Source organism: Apiospora aurea (genome assembly GCF_038362705.1).
Source record: "Apiospora aurea strain CBS 24483 chromosome Unknown utg000001l_segment0_segment0, whole genome shotgun sequence".
In the NCBI taxonomy this organism is placed as follows: domain Eukaryota; kingdom Fungi; phylum Ascomycota; class Sordariomycetes; order Amphisphaeriales; family Apiosporaceae; genus Apiospora; species Apiospora aurea.
In genome coordinates, this window is record NW_027117388.1 from 7,350,147 (window position 1) to 7,367,097 (window position 16,951).

General features: G+C 48.0%; 8 protein-coding genes across 8 annotated transcripts; 3 read left to right on the forward strand and 5 right to left on the reverse strand.

Annotated features, from left to right (window-relative positions):
- Positions 1 to 159: 159 nt before the first annotated feature.
- Positions 160 to 2,216, reverse strand: PG986_002243 (Major facilitator superfamily domain- general substrate transporter; the record flags this gene model as incomplete). The annotated part of the gene is made up of 7 exons (XM_066838465.1): positions 160 to 396; positions 464 to 580; positions 651 to 1,232; positions 1,283 to 1,437; positions 1,509 to 1,694; positions 1,785 to 1,933; positions 2,011 to 2,216. 7 exons carry the CDS (start codon positions 2,214 to 2,216, stop codon positions 160 to 162), a joined length of 1,632 nt encoding a protein of 543 aa, XP_066707358.1.
- A 1,655-nt stretch (positions 2,217 to 3,871) lies between these two features.
- Positions 3,872 to 4,343, reverse strand: PG986_002244 (uncharacterized protein; the record flags this gene model as incomplete). The annotated part of the gene is made up of 3 exons (XM_066838466.1): positions 3,872 to 3,988; positions 4,058 to 4,081; positions 4,134 to 4,343. 3 exons carry the CDS (start codon positions 4,341 to 4,343, stop codon positions 3,872 to 3,874), a joined length of 351 nt encoding a protein of 116 aa, XP_066707359.1.
- Positions 4,344 to 5,209: 866 nt separating this feature from the next.
- On the forward strand, positions 5,210 to 5,704 carry PG986_002245 (uncharacterized protein; the record flags this gene model as incomplete). Its single annotated transcript, XM_066838467.1, has 1 exon — positions 5,210 to 5,704. The coding sequence occupies one exon, from the start codon at positions 5,210 to 5,212 to the stop codon at positions 5,702 to 5,704; it is 495 nt and encodes a 164-aa protein (XP_066707360.1).
- A 71-nt stretch (positions 5,705 to 5,775) lies between these two features.
- On the forward strand, positions 5,776 to 6,678 carry PG986_002246 (uncharacterized protein; the record flags this gene model as incomplete). The annotated part of the gene is made up of 1 exon (XM_066838468.1): positions 5,776 to 6,678. The coding sequence occupies one exon, from the start codon at positions 5,776 to 5,778 to the stop codon at positions 6,676 to 6,678; it is 903 nt and encodes a 300-aa protein (XP_066707361.1).
- A 425-nt stretch (positions 6,679 to 7,103) lies between these two features.
- PG986_002247 (uncharacterized protein) lies at positions 7,104 to 7,577 on the forward strand (the record flags this gene model as incomplete). The annotated part of the gene is made up of 3 exons (XM_066838469.1): positions 7,104 to 7,280; positions 7,337 to 7,384; positions 7,461 to 7,577. 3 exons carry the CDS (start codon positions 7,104 to 7,106, stop codon positions 7,575 to 7,577), a joined length of 342 nt encoding a protein of 113 aa, XP_066707362.1.
- A 149-nt stretch (positions 7,578 to 7,726) lies between these two features.
- Positions 7,727 to 9,937, reverse strand: PG986_002248 (uncharacterized protein; the record flags this gene model as incomplete). Its single annotated transcript, XM_066838470.1, has 1 exon — positions 7,727 to 9,937. The coding sequence occupies one exon, from the start codon at positions 9,935 to 9,937 to the stop codon at positions 7,727 to 7,729; it is 2,211 nt and encodes a 736-aa protein (XP_066707363.1).
- Positions 9,938 to 10,639: 702 nt separating this feature from the next.
- Positions 10,640 to 10,924, reverse strand: PG986_002249 (uncharacterized protein; the record flags this gene model as incomplete). Its single annotated transcript, XM_066838471.1, has 1 exon — positions 10,640 to 10,924. One exon carries the CDS (start codon positions 10,922 to 10,924, stop codon positions 10,640 to 10,642), a length of 285 nt encoding a protein of 94 aa, XP_066707364.1.
- A 4,767-nt stretch (positions 10,925 to 15,691) lies between these two features.
- PG986_002250 (uncharacterized protein) lies at positions 15,692 to 16,570 on the reverse strand (the record flags this gene model as incomplete). Its single annotated transcript, XM_066838472.1, has 1 exon — positions 15,692 to 16,570. The coding sequence occupies one exon, from the start codon at positions 16,568 to 16,570 to the stop codon at positions 15,692 to 15,694; it is 879 nt and encodes a 292-aa protein (XP_066707365.1).
- Between the last annotated feature and the right edge of the window lie 381 nt (positions 16,571 to 16,951).

Consider the following 16,951-nt stretch of genomic DNA (forward strand, 5'->3'; position numbering starts at 1 on the left):
GGGCGCCAAGGCACCCTTGCATGGTTACATCCAAAGAACGGTTGAAAACACTAAATCATATTTTGAACTGAGTAATTCTGAAGTATTTCCTTTATGTATGCTGCATGTACTGAATTGACACTTGCTTTCTCTTATATCCAGCTGCAGGTCCATACATGCTCAGGCTTTGGGCTCGTCGTAGTGCACTTCGGTCCCATGATGCGCCTCGGCATAAGCATCGACATGGGTCCCTGCAAACTTGCGCGCCGAAACCTTGTTCGTGAACAAGATGTCGATCTCCTCGTACGTGCGGCCCTTGATCTCGGGCAGGCGAAAGTACGCCCACAGAAATACGAGGAACGCTGTTGACCCCCAGAAGAAGCCACACTTACCCCTCCAGTTCCATTCCACTATGCTCTGTTGACATCACCATCATTGTCAGTTCAATACTTGGCATAATGGGAGTGAAGCGGGAAACACTTACCACCATGTAGGGGTTTAAGACCTGCGACACGATGTTGATGATCTGGTACGAGCATCGCGCCAGGACGACGGACAAAGGCCGAAGGCGGATTGACGACGTTTCGGAGATGATACTATACTGCATGTAAGTTAGCACCAACTCCCTGAGAAATATCCAAGCCCTGGGCAGTCATCGATTGAATACTTACCGCAAGTGGCCCAATCGTCAAAGAGTACGTGAACAGCCAAAACAGACACAAACCACCCATAGGCCAGAGCGCCCTCTCGCCCACGGAGACTTCCAGGATACCAATGACGAAGAGTATCGCACTGAGGATCCCCGCGCCCGTGACGTAGATGGTGCGCCGCCCCAAGTACGAAAGCAGCCACCACGACACAATCGTCCCCACGAACGCCATGCCCGTCGCGCCCAGCCCGAGGCTGAACGCGTTCTTGACGTCCATGCCGGCACTCTTGAAGAAGAAGGTGGGCGTGTAGGCGAAGCTGCTGCCGGACAGGATCTGGCCCATGAGCGCGACGCAGACGATCTCGGTGCGGCGCAGGTCCGCGCCGCGGAAGCAGTCGAGGTACGTCGTCCCTTTCGTCACCTCGGCCTCGATCTTGGTCGTGTGCAGCATCATGGCCAGCTGGGCGCTGATCTGCTCGTCCGTCTTGCTGCCGCTGAGGCGCAGGATGGCGCGCCGGGCGTCCTCGAGGCGCTCGCGGCGGACGAGGAACCAGGGGGACTCGGGGGCGAGGAAGGCGACCGCCATGAGGGGAGTGGGCCAAAGCTGGCCTCATGTTAGCTTGAAGGCGGCTCTTCTCTGGTCGTCTCACTTACCCACTGGATGGCGAAAGGGATCTTGTAGCCCATTTCACCCTCGATATTCAAGCAGCCGTTCAGGACCCCGGAGGCGATGAGCTGGCCGATGGCCCAACATAGGTTAACGTACGTCGTCAAGTAGCCTCTGAGGTTGGTCGGGCAGACCTCGGATGCTGCACGACACCATGTAAGTAAAGACCAAGCCACGCAAAGCAGTGAGATAAAGTCCGTCACGCCAACTTACCATAGGAAGGCGCCAGGGTGGCAAAGACGCCCCAGCAGAGACCACAGAGGATCTGACCCACGAGGAGCACGCTCCGGTTCGGTGCAAAGAAGACGATGAACAGGAAGCAGTTCAGGATGCCCATCGCGACGATCATGACCATTCGGTAGCCGTACTTGGAGGCGAAATATCCGTTTATCAAGCCGCCTGGGTGTCGAAAGGTCTGTCAGCAACCGTATAACTCCACTCCTTTCCTCTTATGGCTCCGAATGCTGCCGCATGTGATCAACGACTCACCAAAGATCGCACCAACAGTGCTTCCCATAGACAGACCAACTTGCCACGGACCATTGACCTGCCATTCCCCGACGTCCTCGTAGTAGTCGCCAAACTTTTGCCTGAACTCGGGGTAGGCGAAGAAATTGCCCATCAGAATGGTGTCGTAACTAAGGAGGTTACAGCGAGGTCAGCCAGCTCATCTACCGCCATCAGTACCGCGATTGCTCGAGATCAGGGAACTTACCCTTCCATGATGATGCTCATCGAGATCATGACGGACCAGAAGACGGCCCTGCGGTTCTCGCGCAGGGCCTGTAAGAATGTCTGGGCATGCTCGTTGTCGGTGGCCTGCCTGGCTTCGAGGATGGCGCTCGCTCCGAGCTTCTCTTCCAGTTCCCGGTCGGCCACCTTTTGGTGGGTTGCTACCTGGACGGGGCGATCGACGGCCATGTTGGTCGGTGGTTGTCTATCTTCGAGCCGGTCAGTAAGAGTTAAGTTCTCCGACTAATGACATGTGCTTGCTTGGGTAGACTATGAGGGCCCATGACGCTTTTAAAGCCGCGGTGTCACCATACAATCGTACGAACACAAGCTGGAAAGATGTATTCGCCAAGGAGCGCTACAGTAAGCGAATCATGCTTCTTTCGGGCTTCGATCACCCGAACCCCATTAACCGAGCCCATCAGCACATCTCATGCCACCTCTGCAGGTGTTCCCCACCTCCACAATCCCGTGTCTGGGGCAGTATTGGGGAAGAGTTGGGGGGAAGCTGGGGGAGACCGGGATCATTGACAGCTGTGGGGTTCCCATCCTTCGGGTCGCTAACCGAGGCCTTTCATGATTTGGTATTGGTGGAATTTGGGAATGGAAGAGCTTGGAATCCTGCCGGCTAATATCCAATGTCCCTTTTTGCGCTATCCGCATGCTTGCTCCCTTACCAGGTGCCAGGTTTAGCAGTATCACGCCTGCTAGACTCATGCGAGCCTTTCTACCCAACTGCTCGGGGCGTATAGATTTTGTCTTCACGGAAAGGATTCCACGCTGTGCCCCGGGTAGAAGCCGCGAGATCCGGCGGTGCAGCGGCCCGAACTGCTACTGTCGCCACTGTTCAAGTGGATATCCCTGGATCAGCTGATTATGTCAACAGCCTCCTTTTTGTGATCCTACTGATCGGGCTGTTGCATCTTGGAACGATTATGTTTTCGCATTGAGAAGTAATCTCCGCTATTTACTGTGAGCTTCGTGGGAACGATGAAGGAATATGTGAGGTAAATTGGCCTACCATAGCGTCCTTGTATGAAATCAAGCTGGCAATAAGTATGCTATGCTTTAATCGAGTCCGTTTCATTGTAGACAATGCGACGCGTATGCTGATAAAGTCAAGTCTCGACATTTTGCTACTATTTGTAGCTGGACTGTCATCGGTATACAAGATTGCCGCTGCAACTCAGCACTGCTAGCGGTCGCTTTCGTGTGTCACAATTGCGAGTGGGATAGTCTCGCAGTACAAGCTCCCAAATTAGGAGAAGTATGGAGTCAAGACGCTGCTGAATATAGTACCCAGGCGACTTACCGTGCACGGATTCATATGCTCGGATCCACAGCACACGAAAAAGTACTTGTTCACGTTCAGTCGTGACATGGTAAACTGGATCAGCGATGGCAAGATTAAGTAAGACAAAGACGGAGGCCATTGAGGGAATGTACCATGGCCAAAAGCTTTGAATAAACTACAGGGTGGTGAAGAGTTCGGGAAGTTGATGTTGACGGCTGACTGAGAGTCTGAAAAATACTTTGTGGGATCAGTCGCACATGACCCTTCCTGTCCAGGTGACGATAACGCAACCGAGCCCACAATATAGAATAATAAAGGGAGTAAGGAGAAGTGTAAAGGTAGAAGTCCTGAAAGTAAGCATAATTAAACCGCTATGACCTTCAGACACCTGCCCGTTGTGCTTGCCTGTTTCAGAACAAGAAACCCGGCTGGCGTCTACCGAGACCTGATCTTGACGCCGTGGTATCCCAAATTAGGAGGACGCTAGTCAAGAGCACTACAAGCGGTCCTAGTCATATGGTATCAGAAGGTTAGGTGAAGACTCGAGAGATTATGTGGCAGGTGTTTCCTCACCAATATAAGTAAACACATCATTAAGCGCCAGTTTGACGACGTTGAGCTCTTGGGCGTTTAAGCTGAACATGAGTTCGAGAAGCGCAATCGAAAGCTATGTATAGTGGAGGTTAACGGTCTCGGTTCCCATTTAACAGTCATGTAAGGATAACTTAATACTTACAAAGACAACATTAAAAACAGTGAACTGTGTGAGAGAGCATTAGCTTTAGTTCAGCGACGTGTTCCGGCGTACTCACTCTCCTCAAGGTCGTAGTCTCTCTCATCAGGGTTGGCTTCTCTGTCATCAAGGTCGCCTCGTCTGATTGCTTCTTCATTTTCTGAATCGACTCCAGTATCTCCTTACTGTAACCTTGCACCCTCTTTGATGACTCGAGTAGGTCTCCCATGGACGCCAACAAGTCTTCCGAAGACTGAAGTTGGGCGAGGTTGGTCTGCTTCAGCTGCATGTCTGTGGATTACAACAAGTGCTCGTGTGACGAAGTGGATTTCTTAATAAGGCCGGTCGGGATTTCTTTCCTCTTAGACATCGGCTCTGAGCGATGATAATTTCTTAAATTCGCAAAGTCTGCCTTTTAACCAGCTCCGAGCCTCGGAAGCTGGAATTATATTTCTTTTAAGGCGGCTGGGTAACCAGACGTCGTTACAGACGTAGTTATTTAGCTGACACAGATTCTGATCCGGCATTGGTCGTCAAGATGAGGGGTTGCGCGCCATTGCGCCATGATGCCGGGTCGGAGTCATATCCGGCCTCGACGTGTGAAGGGAAGATTCCCGGTCGCACTGCATCCACATAGGGGATGTAGTAATTGGATGGTTACTGTGGGACGTCTAGAAACTGCCACTTCGAGTGTAGGCAGCTACAGTACATAACGCACCCTGACTAGTTGCGAGAGCTGTTGTCAATTCTGCCGGAATTGAGGCAAGAAGTTGAAATAAGGATAACGTTCTGCGGGAGAGCCAGCGCAGTGTTCAGCTAGGTACGACTTGTAGCAGGGGCGTCACTGTTGAACAAACCCGCATGGTCGGGCAATGAGACATCTGCTTAGAATACTGGACCATATTCTTCTCTTCCGAGGGCAGCAATTGAAAAACGAAGTATTCAGCGTGTTTGCGCACGTCGATTAAAGGGATGCCAGATGTCTCAGGCCTAGTTGTCAAAAAATGTGTTTTCAGGGGCAATGCCCGGGCCAGCTGCCCCTCCAGGATAAGGATGAAGCGGGGCCCGTTAGGCCTAATTAGCGTCTTATCAAGCGGCGACAGCAGATAGAAAATACCTTCGTCAACAGCAAACACAGAGCAGTGCACGACAACCATGGCGCGTAGGGATATAGACAGAGAATGGGAATCGATCATTGGGTCTATACCAATTGACCATCCAATTGGTAAATTCGCCTACGACAGATGGGGCCTCTCCATCTTTGATCACACCTACGACAGCCATGTCGCGACCTATCTCCCGCGCCCGGCGCTGACCAAGACCGGTCGCATCGCCAAGAAACAGCCCAAAAAGCCACAGAAACAGCCGTACGCGTACTGGAAGGCGCAGTGCGCGTTTCGCGGCCTGTCGCCGAAGGGCACGATTGTCCAGCTGCAAGAGCGCTTGGAGGGGCACGAGAACGACCCCATGCTAGAGGAGTTCAATGCCCTTGAGGAGCAGGCCAAGATGGATTTCACGGACAAAAACAACCAGGCTGTCGAGGACAAGTGGGACCAGAGGATGCCCGACGAGCAGAAGATGTCGACGGATCTTCGGCGCTATATGACGGAGACGTTCCCCCTGGCGCGACGAGCCCGGAAGCTGTGGTGATCCAGGGCGATGCTTCCTCAGGGCAGCGCTGGGCTGTTGGCGTGCAAAACCTGGCCCGGGACCTCGGGCTCATGGCCCGGATTGTCGAGGTGACGCCCGACCCGGACGAGTTTGAAGCGGCCGACCGGCGATGGGTGGTCGTCGGGCCCAAGAAACCAGGAGTGGCCAAACCTGCACACCCCGTACTGGAGAGTACAGAAACTCGAGAAGTGGAAACGAGGCAACCACAAGTCGCAACCAACACCCAAGAGGAAATCTTGGCAGAAGAACCGCAGCAAAGCCTGAGCGCATCTAGCGAAGAGTTTGAGGACTGGGACGTTACCGGGACGTACAAGATCAGCTGTCCTTACATGGAAGAACAATGGGCGCACGTGATAGAGGACCAGGACCTTACTCTCACGGTGTACTGCACAACCGGCCCAAAGGGGCCCCAGATGTACGCCAAGTACGATTTCGTCGTCACCAGCGGCGTTTTCCGATTCGAGCGGCACCGGAAAGACACCGCCAAGCCCGCCCTACCAAGCGAAGATCAAAACAAGAAGAGGAAGAGGGACCAAGAGAGCGAAGACGGAAGGGAGAGCGACGATGAGGGAGAGGGAAGTGGCATGATATTCGGCAACTATTATGGACGGGCTGAATCCAGAGAACCGAGCCGGAGTCCTACGCCCGAGGCATTCTACTTCGGGGACATTCCCCAACCATCGGCGGACTATCGGACGTGGAACTATCGGTGGCGTGGCCGGGACTCGGGGACCAACGAGATCCAGCTGCTGTCAGACAAAGAGCCGTATGAGATAAAGTGGTATGGCCCGCAGGTGAAAAAGTTGAAGGGGACCTTTGGAGGTAGCTTTATTGCGGATTGTAGCTTCACCGGCGTCAAGATTGGTACTGGCGCGGAACTCGACGATATCGACATTGCTGAGGAATGGGCCAGTCTCAACGAGCACAACCACACCCTTGAGAGTCGCTGGTGAGGCCTCATGAGGTGAAAGCCTCGGATGCAGAGATTGTTGCGGTATCCCGCGATCGGACACCGTGGCATTGGATCACCTCCGAGGGGTTGGCAACTGAGTTTGGTAGTCGAACGTAATTGTACTAATAGCGCTTTCCGGTAATCGTCCGGATTCGTCCTGGTATTCTGACTTTGCGCCGGGTGGTGCGGGATCTCCACCCCATCCCGCGATGGTCACGCGGTGACGTTCGCGGGAGTTCCCAGACGTCCGGAGGACGTCTCCATGACGTCAAGGCCAAAAGCTATATATTTGGATCAATCCAGACATTTACCCCCCTTTCGAAACTGTCAGAGGTTCAAAGCTGCACGTATCCAGATCTCAACTCTTCGTATTCGCAATCAACCGTCCTCTATCTCGCACCAGCTCCCGCTCAAATCATCATCGACATGTCCGGAAGAACCCTCCAAGGCCGCTCTGTCGCCGATTACCGTGACGACGATGTCGAGCGTCGCTACAGACAGGAGGACTACGCCGAGGCCAGGAGGGCCACCGGCATCAACGTCGAGGCGTACATGACCAACAAGCAGAAGGCGGATGCGATGAACAGACTGGCAGATGAGGAGGTACATAGGGATGTGATGCAATCAACGGTACCATACTAATGACGCGTCGACGCCAGATGCAGTACAAAATCGCCCAGCGCGAGAAAAACGACCCTCTATACCGGGTGAGCGCTCGACGACCCTTCCCCCTTCGTCCATCTGAATAGGAAAGTTCTAACCGGGCTGGAATCGTGATCATAGGCCGTGAGGAATGGGAACAAGCCGTCGTGGGGCGCCCGGATCGACGCGGAGATCCTGGCTGAAGAGCAGGCGATGCTGCGAAAGAAGAAGGCCTCGGCACAGAGTTTCGCAGCCTAGGGATGACGCGTTCGAGTGATACACTTGGGGTTTTCAATAGTTGTTTACCTAGAAGAACATGTTCTTTTTCTCCAGATATTTGTTTGGAGATGGTGTCAAACTGGGAGGCCTGTAAGACAGACGAAGAAAATCAAGAATAGACAACTAGTCTACCCAAATACCTCCATCATAAAGTGATACTCGATCCGCGTCCCCTCCGCCCGGCCCCTCGCCGTCAACTGCCGGCAGTGGTCCGCCAAGATCTCGCCAATGATGGGTGTGCCGCAGAAGAACACGCCCACTTTCAGCTCCTTGTCATCGCCCGCATCATCCCCGCTGTCCTCCCTACTGGTCCCCTTGCCCCTTTCCTGTCGAACGTACGCACGAAACTTCTCCATATCCTCGTAATGCCTGTCCAGGATCGCCACGAAGTCCGGACGTCCCAGCCCCGTCTGGTTGAGGAGCCCCGTCAGCGGCGAGGCCGGGTGCTCGAGCGTGCGGTGCTTCTCGAGCAGCCAGCGGTAGATGTGGGTCGAGATGTCGGCGCCCTTGCGTTTCTTGGTGACGTGCGTGTGGATGTTGATGTCAAGGTGGCAGTTGTCGTGGCTCCCGCCGTCGTCGGAGCCGTGGTAGCGCTGTTGGGATCGCGCGACGGCGTTGAGCAAGTCTGAGAACCAGAGCAGGTGGTTGCGGTCCCGCACCATCCAGTGGAAGTCGACGCGGCGGTAGTCCGAAGATGCTTCGATTTGTGGCGGCGCTCGCCGCGATGTCGACGTTGGTGCGGTTGCTGTCGCATGAGACACTGTATTCGGGCTGTCGTTCTCCTGGTGGCCGTTTCCGTCATTCACCTGGGTTGAAGCCTCGCTGCTGTCGTTCTGTCCCTCCTCAACGTCGTTCAACACACTGTCCTTCACTCCCGACTGCCCATGGTCTCTATCATCCTTCGCCTGAAGATCGGCCAAGATGCCTGAGAACGGCGTGACGCCGATCCCAGCCCCGACGATGATGGTGTGGCTAAAGTCATAAAATCGCTGCGCCGGCGCGCCAAACGGCCCATTGATTCCGATCTCAATGTCAACGGTCTTGCCCTGCTCTCCCAGCTTCCGCAGTTTCGAGGTCCAATTGCCGTCTGTCTTGATGTGGAGCCACACGTCCTTGTCCACGCAGGTCGAGACGGTGAACGGGTGCCACTGAAAGAAGCTGATCTCCGGGACTTGGAGAAACACGTACTGGCCCGCCTCGTACTCCCACATCCTCGTGTGGGGTATCGTAGCCTTGACCTCGACCGTCTCCTCATCCAGAACCTGGAGTGTTGCCTTGATATGGTGGAACCCGAGGCCAACTCGGATGGTCCGCTCGATGATGACTAGAAGGGTCGGAAAGGCGAGGAAGTAGCCCAGCATCGGCCATTGCAACAGCCCCAGGGCCCCGTGTGCCATGAGGAGTCCGATGATGGGAAACATCAAGAGGTGGAAGAGCTGGAACAGCTCATAGTTCTTGGTCCGTATCTGGGGGATACTGAAGAGGGAGAGCAGATAAAAGAGACCGAGAGCGGTGATGCCGGTGTATCCCGGGAGCGACCGCACGTACTCGACGTAAGGACGTGGAACCGTATCGGGGCCGAGAAGGTTACCGACTGCTTCTTGCCGCTCCGGCCGGCTACCCCAGTTGAAGGAACCGGAAAGGTGCCCGATCGCGTGCAACGTCGCGAGCGCAAGTGCGACCGTGGAGATGCGAATATGGAACGCCTGCGACAGATCCCAGTTCACGAAACGGGAGATGCGCGTCGACCGCCGCATGAACGTCGCGAAGTACCGCGACATGCTCAGCACCAGGAAGAACATCGTCGGATACAGCGCACCCGCGCACGTCTTGGCCAGCACCACGCCCCAACCAAGCGCAGCCTGATACTGCGGGCCCGTCGCGTACTTGACACACTGCCATATACCGAACGCGAGCTGCATCGACACGACGAGGGCAATAAAAAGGATCTCGTGGCCGTGCACGGCCCAGTAGGAGCGGACGCGGCGCCAGATGCTGAGCGACTGCACGTACCGCTGCTCGTCGTCCTGGGCCTGGTCGGCCTGCTTCGGCGACGGGATCGCCCAGGCCTTGACGCGCTCGGCGAACTGGGCGCGGGGGATCTTCTGCTGGTCGTCGCCTATGAGACTGCGCAGGAAGCGGTGGCGCGCCTCGTCGGCGCGGTCGTCATGGTGCAAGTGGTGCGGCTGCGGGTTGGGGGCGATCTCGCGGTGCACGAGGTCCAGCCGGTGCTCGACCTCGCTGTAGTCAATCAGCCCATCCTTGTTCTTGTCGAGCTCGTGGAGGAACTGTTCTATCTCGTCGTCGGTCAGGTACTTGATCTTATCGTCGTTGGCCATGCGGGTTGATTTGGGGTTCAGGATAAAACGTAAAAGTTAGGTAAAGGTACAATCACACCCGTGACGCGCCACACATTGGCTATTTGTACCCATCGAGAGTGTGGCATGATGCGAAGTTGAGCAGACGCGTCGTGCCTTGAAACGTTACCATTTGCCAATTGGCAATTGCGTCACCACCACGATGTTTTGGTGTTGTGGCCAAGACAGCCAAGTAAATGGGCTGGTAAGTGGCCCAACCCCAAGCCCTTGGCTCCGGATATCAAAGCCGAGCATTACTCAATCTCAAAGCCACAGATATCACATGCGTCCAACCGGCAGACCAAACTTGACAATACCCAGAGAATGCTGTAACTGAGTTGGCGCCCTGGATTGTTTACAAACGCCAACCCCTTTTCCGTCAACTCCGCTTTTTAATACAACGGCCTATGTCAAGATTCATGAGCAAAACTGTATAAATTGGTCAATTCTTTCAACAAGGCGAGAGATCCAATCACGGTGCTGATACTTTCAAATATTTCTCGTCGGATCTTTGTTTGTGGTTATAAGAATATACCTTACCTATTTTGTTGTTATTGGCAATAGTTATTCGCGGTCAGGTTTCGTGGCCTGCGGTCAATTAGAGAGCGTCGACTTATTATGTTAAACATCTTTCTTTTATTTACTTGCACCTACGTAACATAGAACCAGATGGATAAAAAGTAGCTAGAAGCAAACTATATAGAACTTCTCGCCAACAATACCAACCACAGTAGCGACGCCGGTATCCTTTTTAGGTACGACTTTGAGGGTATTGGCGGCGCTGTCCCAATGAGCCGAATGCGTGCCACGCTGTTCATTGTCACCTGCCGAGCCACCCATAGAGATGGCTAATCCGAAAATGCTCAAGCTACCACTCGCGTCGGTGTCCTTCTTGAAGTATTCATCAAGAGTCTGCGCCACAGAGGCGCCGACGGAGATCTCGTAGCCCAGGCGCAATGCCACGACCATATATGAAGGTCGGACCAGGCATTTGACGCTGTTCGGGGCATAACTCACAAGCTTGTATTTACTGACGTTCACATCCCTGGAGTAGAGTGGTTGGTTAATTAATTCCTCCTAGGCATGAGGTTAAACTGCATCTATTTTAAGTCAAACCTTTTAGTGTATATTGTATGTATTTTAGACCAGCAAAGTCCATCGGTGTGGCCGGCCTTTTCTACGCCTCCTTCCCTGCGTTTCCCACCCCCCTTTTCCGTCCAGGTTAGTGCCTTTAAGTATAGTCCCAATCTGTCTACTTATCGTCGCGGTTAGTATTTCGGATCGACTACTCATCCCTCGGCCTTCTTATCCGCCTTTTCGAATCCTTTTATTAACTCTTTCACTTAACTATCCTTATAATGCTTATTATCGAATAGACCTTTTTAACGTTTTATACTTTTTTTAAAATCGTTAAAATAATTTTTAAATTTATTATATTATATTCGAATAGATTTCTTATTATCTTTATCGATTATTTCGAAAAAAATAAAAACTAATAACGTAGTTTATTACTACGCAACGTATATTACTTAGTAACGCACCTTAATTTAATTTTAATATAATTAAACTTTAACGTATAATACTTTTATAACTATAATACTTAATTAATCCTAAGAAAATTAAATAGTTTTAATAATTTAAACGCCACGAAACGAATTAAATTAAATAAATTAAAAAGTAGTAATAAAAGCTTATAATATACCCGAATTAATTTTACGTTATCGAATTTATAGCCGAACTTTAAAACGCGATATCTAACCGAAATAACGTAAAATAAATTTAATTAAAAAAAAGGTACTTTATAAGTATATAATTAATTTAAATACTTAAGGGATACTTTTTAATCTCGCTAATATAAAAAATATAGCTAATCTTTTTACCGCGTTACGTAACAGCGACCGTGTCGGTAAGTATTAAGTTAAATGCTTTATTAACCGTAACCCGGACTTAAAAATTAAAATAAATCGTTAATACGATTATTAAAAGGTTTTTTACGAAGATTTTAAAGTTATTTTTTACCTAGTTTATATTAATCGCGAATATAAAAGCGAAATACGAGATCGTTAATAAAAATATATAAAATTTTAACGAGACCGGCTTTATAATAAATATAATCGGGTTAATACTCGTCGTAACACGCGCTAAGCGACGTAAAAAAATAAAGTCGATTTAACCTAATAATTAAGAATAAATAACGGCGATTAAATACATTAATTCGCAAGGCTAGTATATTCCGCCGTTTTTAATCGTTTAAAGCTAATATTACCTCGCGAATTAATCTCGCGAAACCGATTTACCGGGTAATTAAGTAATTAAACTAATAACGAGATAGGCCTAAATTAAATTAAGCACTTCGATAAATATACTAAATCGTAAATAAAGGGTCGCTACCGCTTTTTAATTTTTAACGATTACGAGAGCTATATTTCGGCCGAATTTAAAGTATATTATTAAAATAACGATATTATTATTATTAATATACCTCCCTATTTATTACATTTACTTTAACCTCTCGATATAGTACTTTATTCGCTTTTAAAACGTATTTATTTAAAAGAAATCGAGCTATTTATTAAGGCTTTTATAAATTATATTACTAAGCTCTAGTTATTTATTACCTTTAAAGCTACGTATTTTACTATTTTTACGGAAATTAATATTAAATTTAAATTTAACGCATCTAGTTTAATACCTTATAACCTTAATAAGGTAATTAATAAGCTAAATATACGTTTCCGGACGCTTACACTTAACTTATCTCGTTTAAAGATAGCTAGTACCTATAACCTTTAAACGCCGTTTAACCCCTAATAAATAACTAAACACTTTACTTATATTAAAAAGAGGGTATTTATTTATTAAGGAAGCTCTTCGACGTGTATTTTAAATATAATAAATTAAATAGCGAAGGGTATAATTAAAATAGCTTATAAAATAACCTTTATACGCGATAAGATATATATATTAAAAGAGGTTAATTTAACACTTTTTAAGCACCGAAAAGCTAAAAAGTCGCGAATTTAACTTAAAAAAACCTTTATTATTAAGAAATTTTAATAATTATAAAACGAGAAAGTAAAAAAGAAGCGTTTAACGCTTAATAAAAATGAAAATAGGGATTTATTAAAGCGAAGGGCGACCGATAAAAGGCGCTATAATATTTACGGCGAGATAGGTTAAGTCGATGCACCCCCTTACGCTTATACCCTTTAACGGTTATCGGCGAAAAATAAAAACACTATAAGTAATAATATAGTAGATTAGTTTATAAAAAAACAACGAAAAATAGTAAAAACATAGAAATAACGTTATTTTATTTTAATTAAACTAAAGGCCTTACTTTCTACATTAAAACTTAATTCTAATGTTTCCTATAATAATACCGGCGGAGTTATAGGCGCCGGCGTATATAAGCTATTTATATCCTCCCTCTTTATTTTTTTACCTTTATTATCGATACATATTTCCGATTAAGGTTAAGAATAAGCCTCTTCCTCTTTTTTCCTCTTTCTTTTCTTAGATTAACCTTTAATTAAGCCTTTTCGTATTAAAGCTAACCGACCTAATTATTTAAAGAGTTTAGGCTTTTTTAAAGCTTCCGAAATAACACCCTCCGTATTACGCTATCGAATCGCACATTATTATCTTTTAACTTCTTAGCTAAATCTTTAATTTACCGGGAGCTAATTAAAATAGCTAACGAAAGTGCCGTATATTCGGCCTCCGGATCCGGTATTAACTTTTTAGCCGATCCTACTGTTTACGAGGCCTCGAACTTTCGGAGCCGAGAGTTTAAAGGCTTATTAATATCACGAAAAAAAATACTAGTTACCTTTTATTCGCCGGCGATAATGTATAACTTAAAAATAAAAATTTTAGCTACCGCGTAGCACCTTAAAAACTCTTTTTTATTTATCCTTATATTATTAAGCCTTAAATAGTATAATATAATCTCTCGGTGGTATTTCTCTTTAAATATATTAAACACCCTTAAATTTAAAGGTTATAAAAAATGCGACGTGTAAACCGAAAAAAAAGAAGCTAAACCTTATTTTTAATGCACATTAATAAAAACTCCTCGGTTAAATAAAAGGCGTAACTATCTAGTATAAAAAGGCGTTATTAATCGGTATTATCGGGGGTAGTTTAAAGGAGGAAAGTCTACTTAAACTATACTAACGCTAGCTCGTTACTCGTTTAGCTTTTTAATAACGCCGCGAAAATCCAGCCTTTTATTTAATCGGTAAAAGTATTATTTTCCTCGGGAAACCACTATAACTAAAACTATTAGCCCTTAAATATAATTATCGGCTTAATAAACTAATTATCGGTATTAATTACTTTTATTATAATTACTTATTTTCGGTTAATAAAGCTCTTAACGATAACTTTTTACACTCCGATAAGGCCGATTACTATTTAATTATTATTAGTATTTAACTATATATTAACTTCGTTATAATTTTAAATAAAGGCCGGTAAAATAAACTTTAAGAAGTCGTGTTTAAGCCTTTTAAAAAACTCTCGGATATTCTCCTTAAAAGTATTATTAATACGCCGAAAATTTATAGTATATAAAAGAATAGAATTTAAATAAAGGTAGCGCTTAAAAAATTTATTAATCCAGCGTTTTTTTAGTATATAGTAACTTTTATTAGCCTTAAATATACGTTAAATAAATATTTTAAGGTAAATATACGGTGGTATAACACTTAATAAAATTTATATAAGAGCTTAAAACGTAATTCGAAACTCCTCTATCGGAGTTAATACCTGGAGCGACTTATTTCTATCTTTTCGAGTTAACCGGCCTTTTATCCGAGCTTTTAAAGTCGTGCGGCTAACCCGGTATTTTAGGGCGGCTATATTAATACGCGCGCCGCGAGAAACGTCCTAAATCGCATAATTAAGGTTTAACTCGCTTACTATAGCGTTAAGTATAAAAAGAAAAAGAAAACGAAGAGAAAAAAGTAATTTAATTAAAAGTGCAACGAAAACTAACTTATATACAGTTGCAGAAAGAAGGTGGTGTTGATCAGGGATGGTGTTTTTGCCTATGTCCGTTGGGGGGTGTGAGCGTAGGGGGGTGCATCGACTTACCAGGCCGGCCAGGTTGTGGCCGAGCAGACCAACGTCGACTCGACCCTTGGTACGCCATGTGTCGAGAGTCCTCCGCTTCTTTGAATCTTGACCCAATGTCCCCAAACACCTTTCTCGGCTCGGTATGTTCTTTGTGGAATCGGAGGGGATAAATCGGTAAAGTAGTAACCTCCCGGAGCCCTTCAAAAGCGGAGATTTGGACGTGTTGTTCAACGCGGCCAAAGTCTTCACCATTGTAGTCGATGGTGTAGAAACTAACATGGAATGCATGGTAACCGAGTCTTGTCTTCCGAGGGTTGGCAAGCAATGTAGTATGGGTCCTGGGGAGAGCTGACATCCGGTGGCTTTCGCGCAAAGCATTGTCCAATCAATATCTCTCCTTCGGAGACATAACTAGGCACCAGGCTTTTTCCTTGACGATGTGAAACAACAAGTTCTTCAAACTGGAAAAGATACCACAAATCTTGGTAACGTACTTTCATAGCTCCAGCTCTATCTTGGTCCATGTAGGCGCGTGTAAGGGGCAAGATGCGTTGCTCTACAAATTCTGTATAGCAGCGTAACTCCAGAAGTGTATTGTAGTTTTCCATGAGGGCTTTCTGGAGGAGTCCGCTGCCAGTCCTCCGAGCCAGAGAGTTATTCTTTGGATTCGGTGCCGCATCTGATGGACTGGGGGCAGCCCCCTTTCGCTTCAGAGGCCGAGGCCGCTTCGTTGGCGGCCACTCCGGAAATTGATGGTTTCAGCCGAGCCACTGTTTCTGCCACTGTCTCGTTCTGTATATCTTTGGGGCTCGAGCAACGTGACCAATGCTCTTCGAGCTTCTTCAGTTCATCTTTCATTTTGTCGTGTCTGTAGACGAACGAAGAAAAGGGGCGGTAGAATGTCGTCCTATTCTGTCCCTTCCACTGCACATCAGAGTGTTGCATTGTTTCGCATAGCAAAAATAGCAGTGCTGGTGACTGTACGCGGACCCTTTGTATGATGGCATCATCGGATTCCTCAAAGTTGGGTCGGCGTTTGTGGTCATCTTCATCCAGTTCATCTCGCCGCTTGAGCTCCTGACGAATCTGTTCTTCGAAGTCAGACCCTGCGACAAGAACTTCTATGCAGTTCTTCCAATCGTCATCCCCATAACGATTCTTGAACTGCTCGAAGTTGACATCGCGGGTCTCGGGTATTGTGTTCTCTTCGTACCCGAGCTGATAATCATCCTCCAGATCAGAAAGTTCGGAAGCGGTAGACGGAGCACCACTACTGCTCGCAGCTGAAATCGCCACTTTATTCAGTCGACGCTCGAACTTGTTCAGCCGCTGATTAGTGCCGTTTTCAAACTCGTTATGCGACTCGTGGAGCTTGTTGTGCGCTTTGTGGAGCTTGAGGTATCTCTCCATGAGGAGCCGAGAGCCTCCCTCGCGACCATCGGCGACGTCATCTTGTTGCAAAGCAGCAAGCGCTTCTTCTGATAAAGAAGTCGACGAAGAATGGTCGCTTCCATCATTGGCCTCTTCCTCCATGTCTCAGCCTTTTCTTCGGTCCAAAGGGGGCGATTGAGAAAGCAAGGACTTATTCGCCTGGTCCAGCGCCTAAGTGTATTGCGAGATTGATTTGAAGGCAATCGAGGAATACTGGTGTCCAGAAGGTGCAGTGGCCAGAGGTGGGTGATTTACTCCTTGGGCCCCCAATCCTGACACCGGTCTTCGAATTTTCCCGACCCCCCCTGCTTTTCCAGTCCTCCTCCTCTCGCTTTTCAGCGTGGCTGCCTCGCTTATGCGTGATGTCCCACTTACGATACCCCTATCGATCCTTTGATTCGACCTCATGCAGTTGTGTTACAGCTGAGGGGTCGGCACATTATTGATCTTGGCAGACATAAGCAGGGCTGTAGCCTGCTTTCC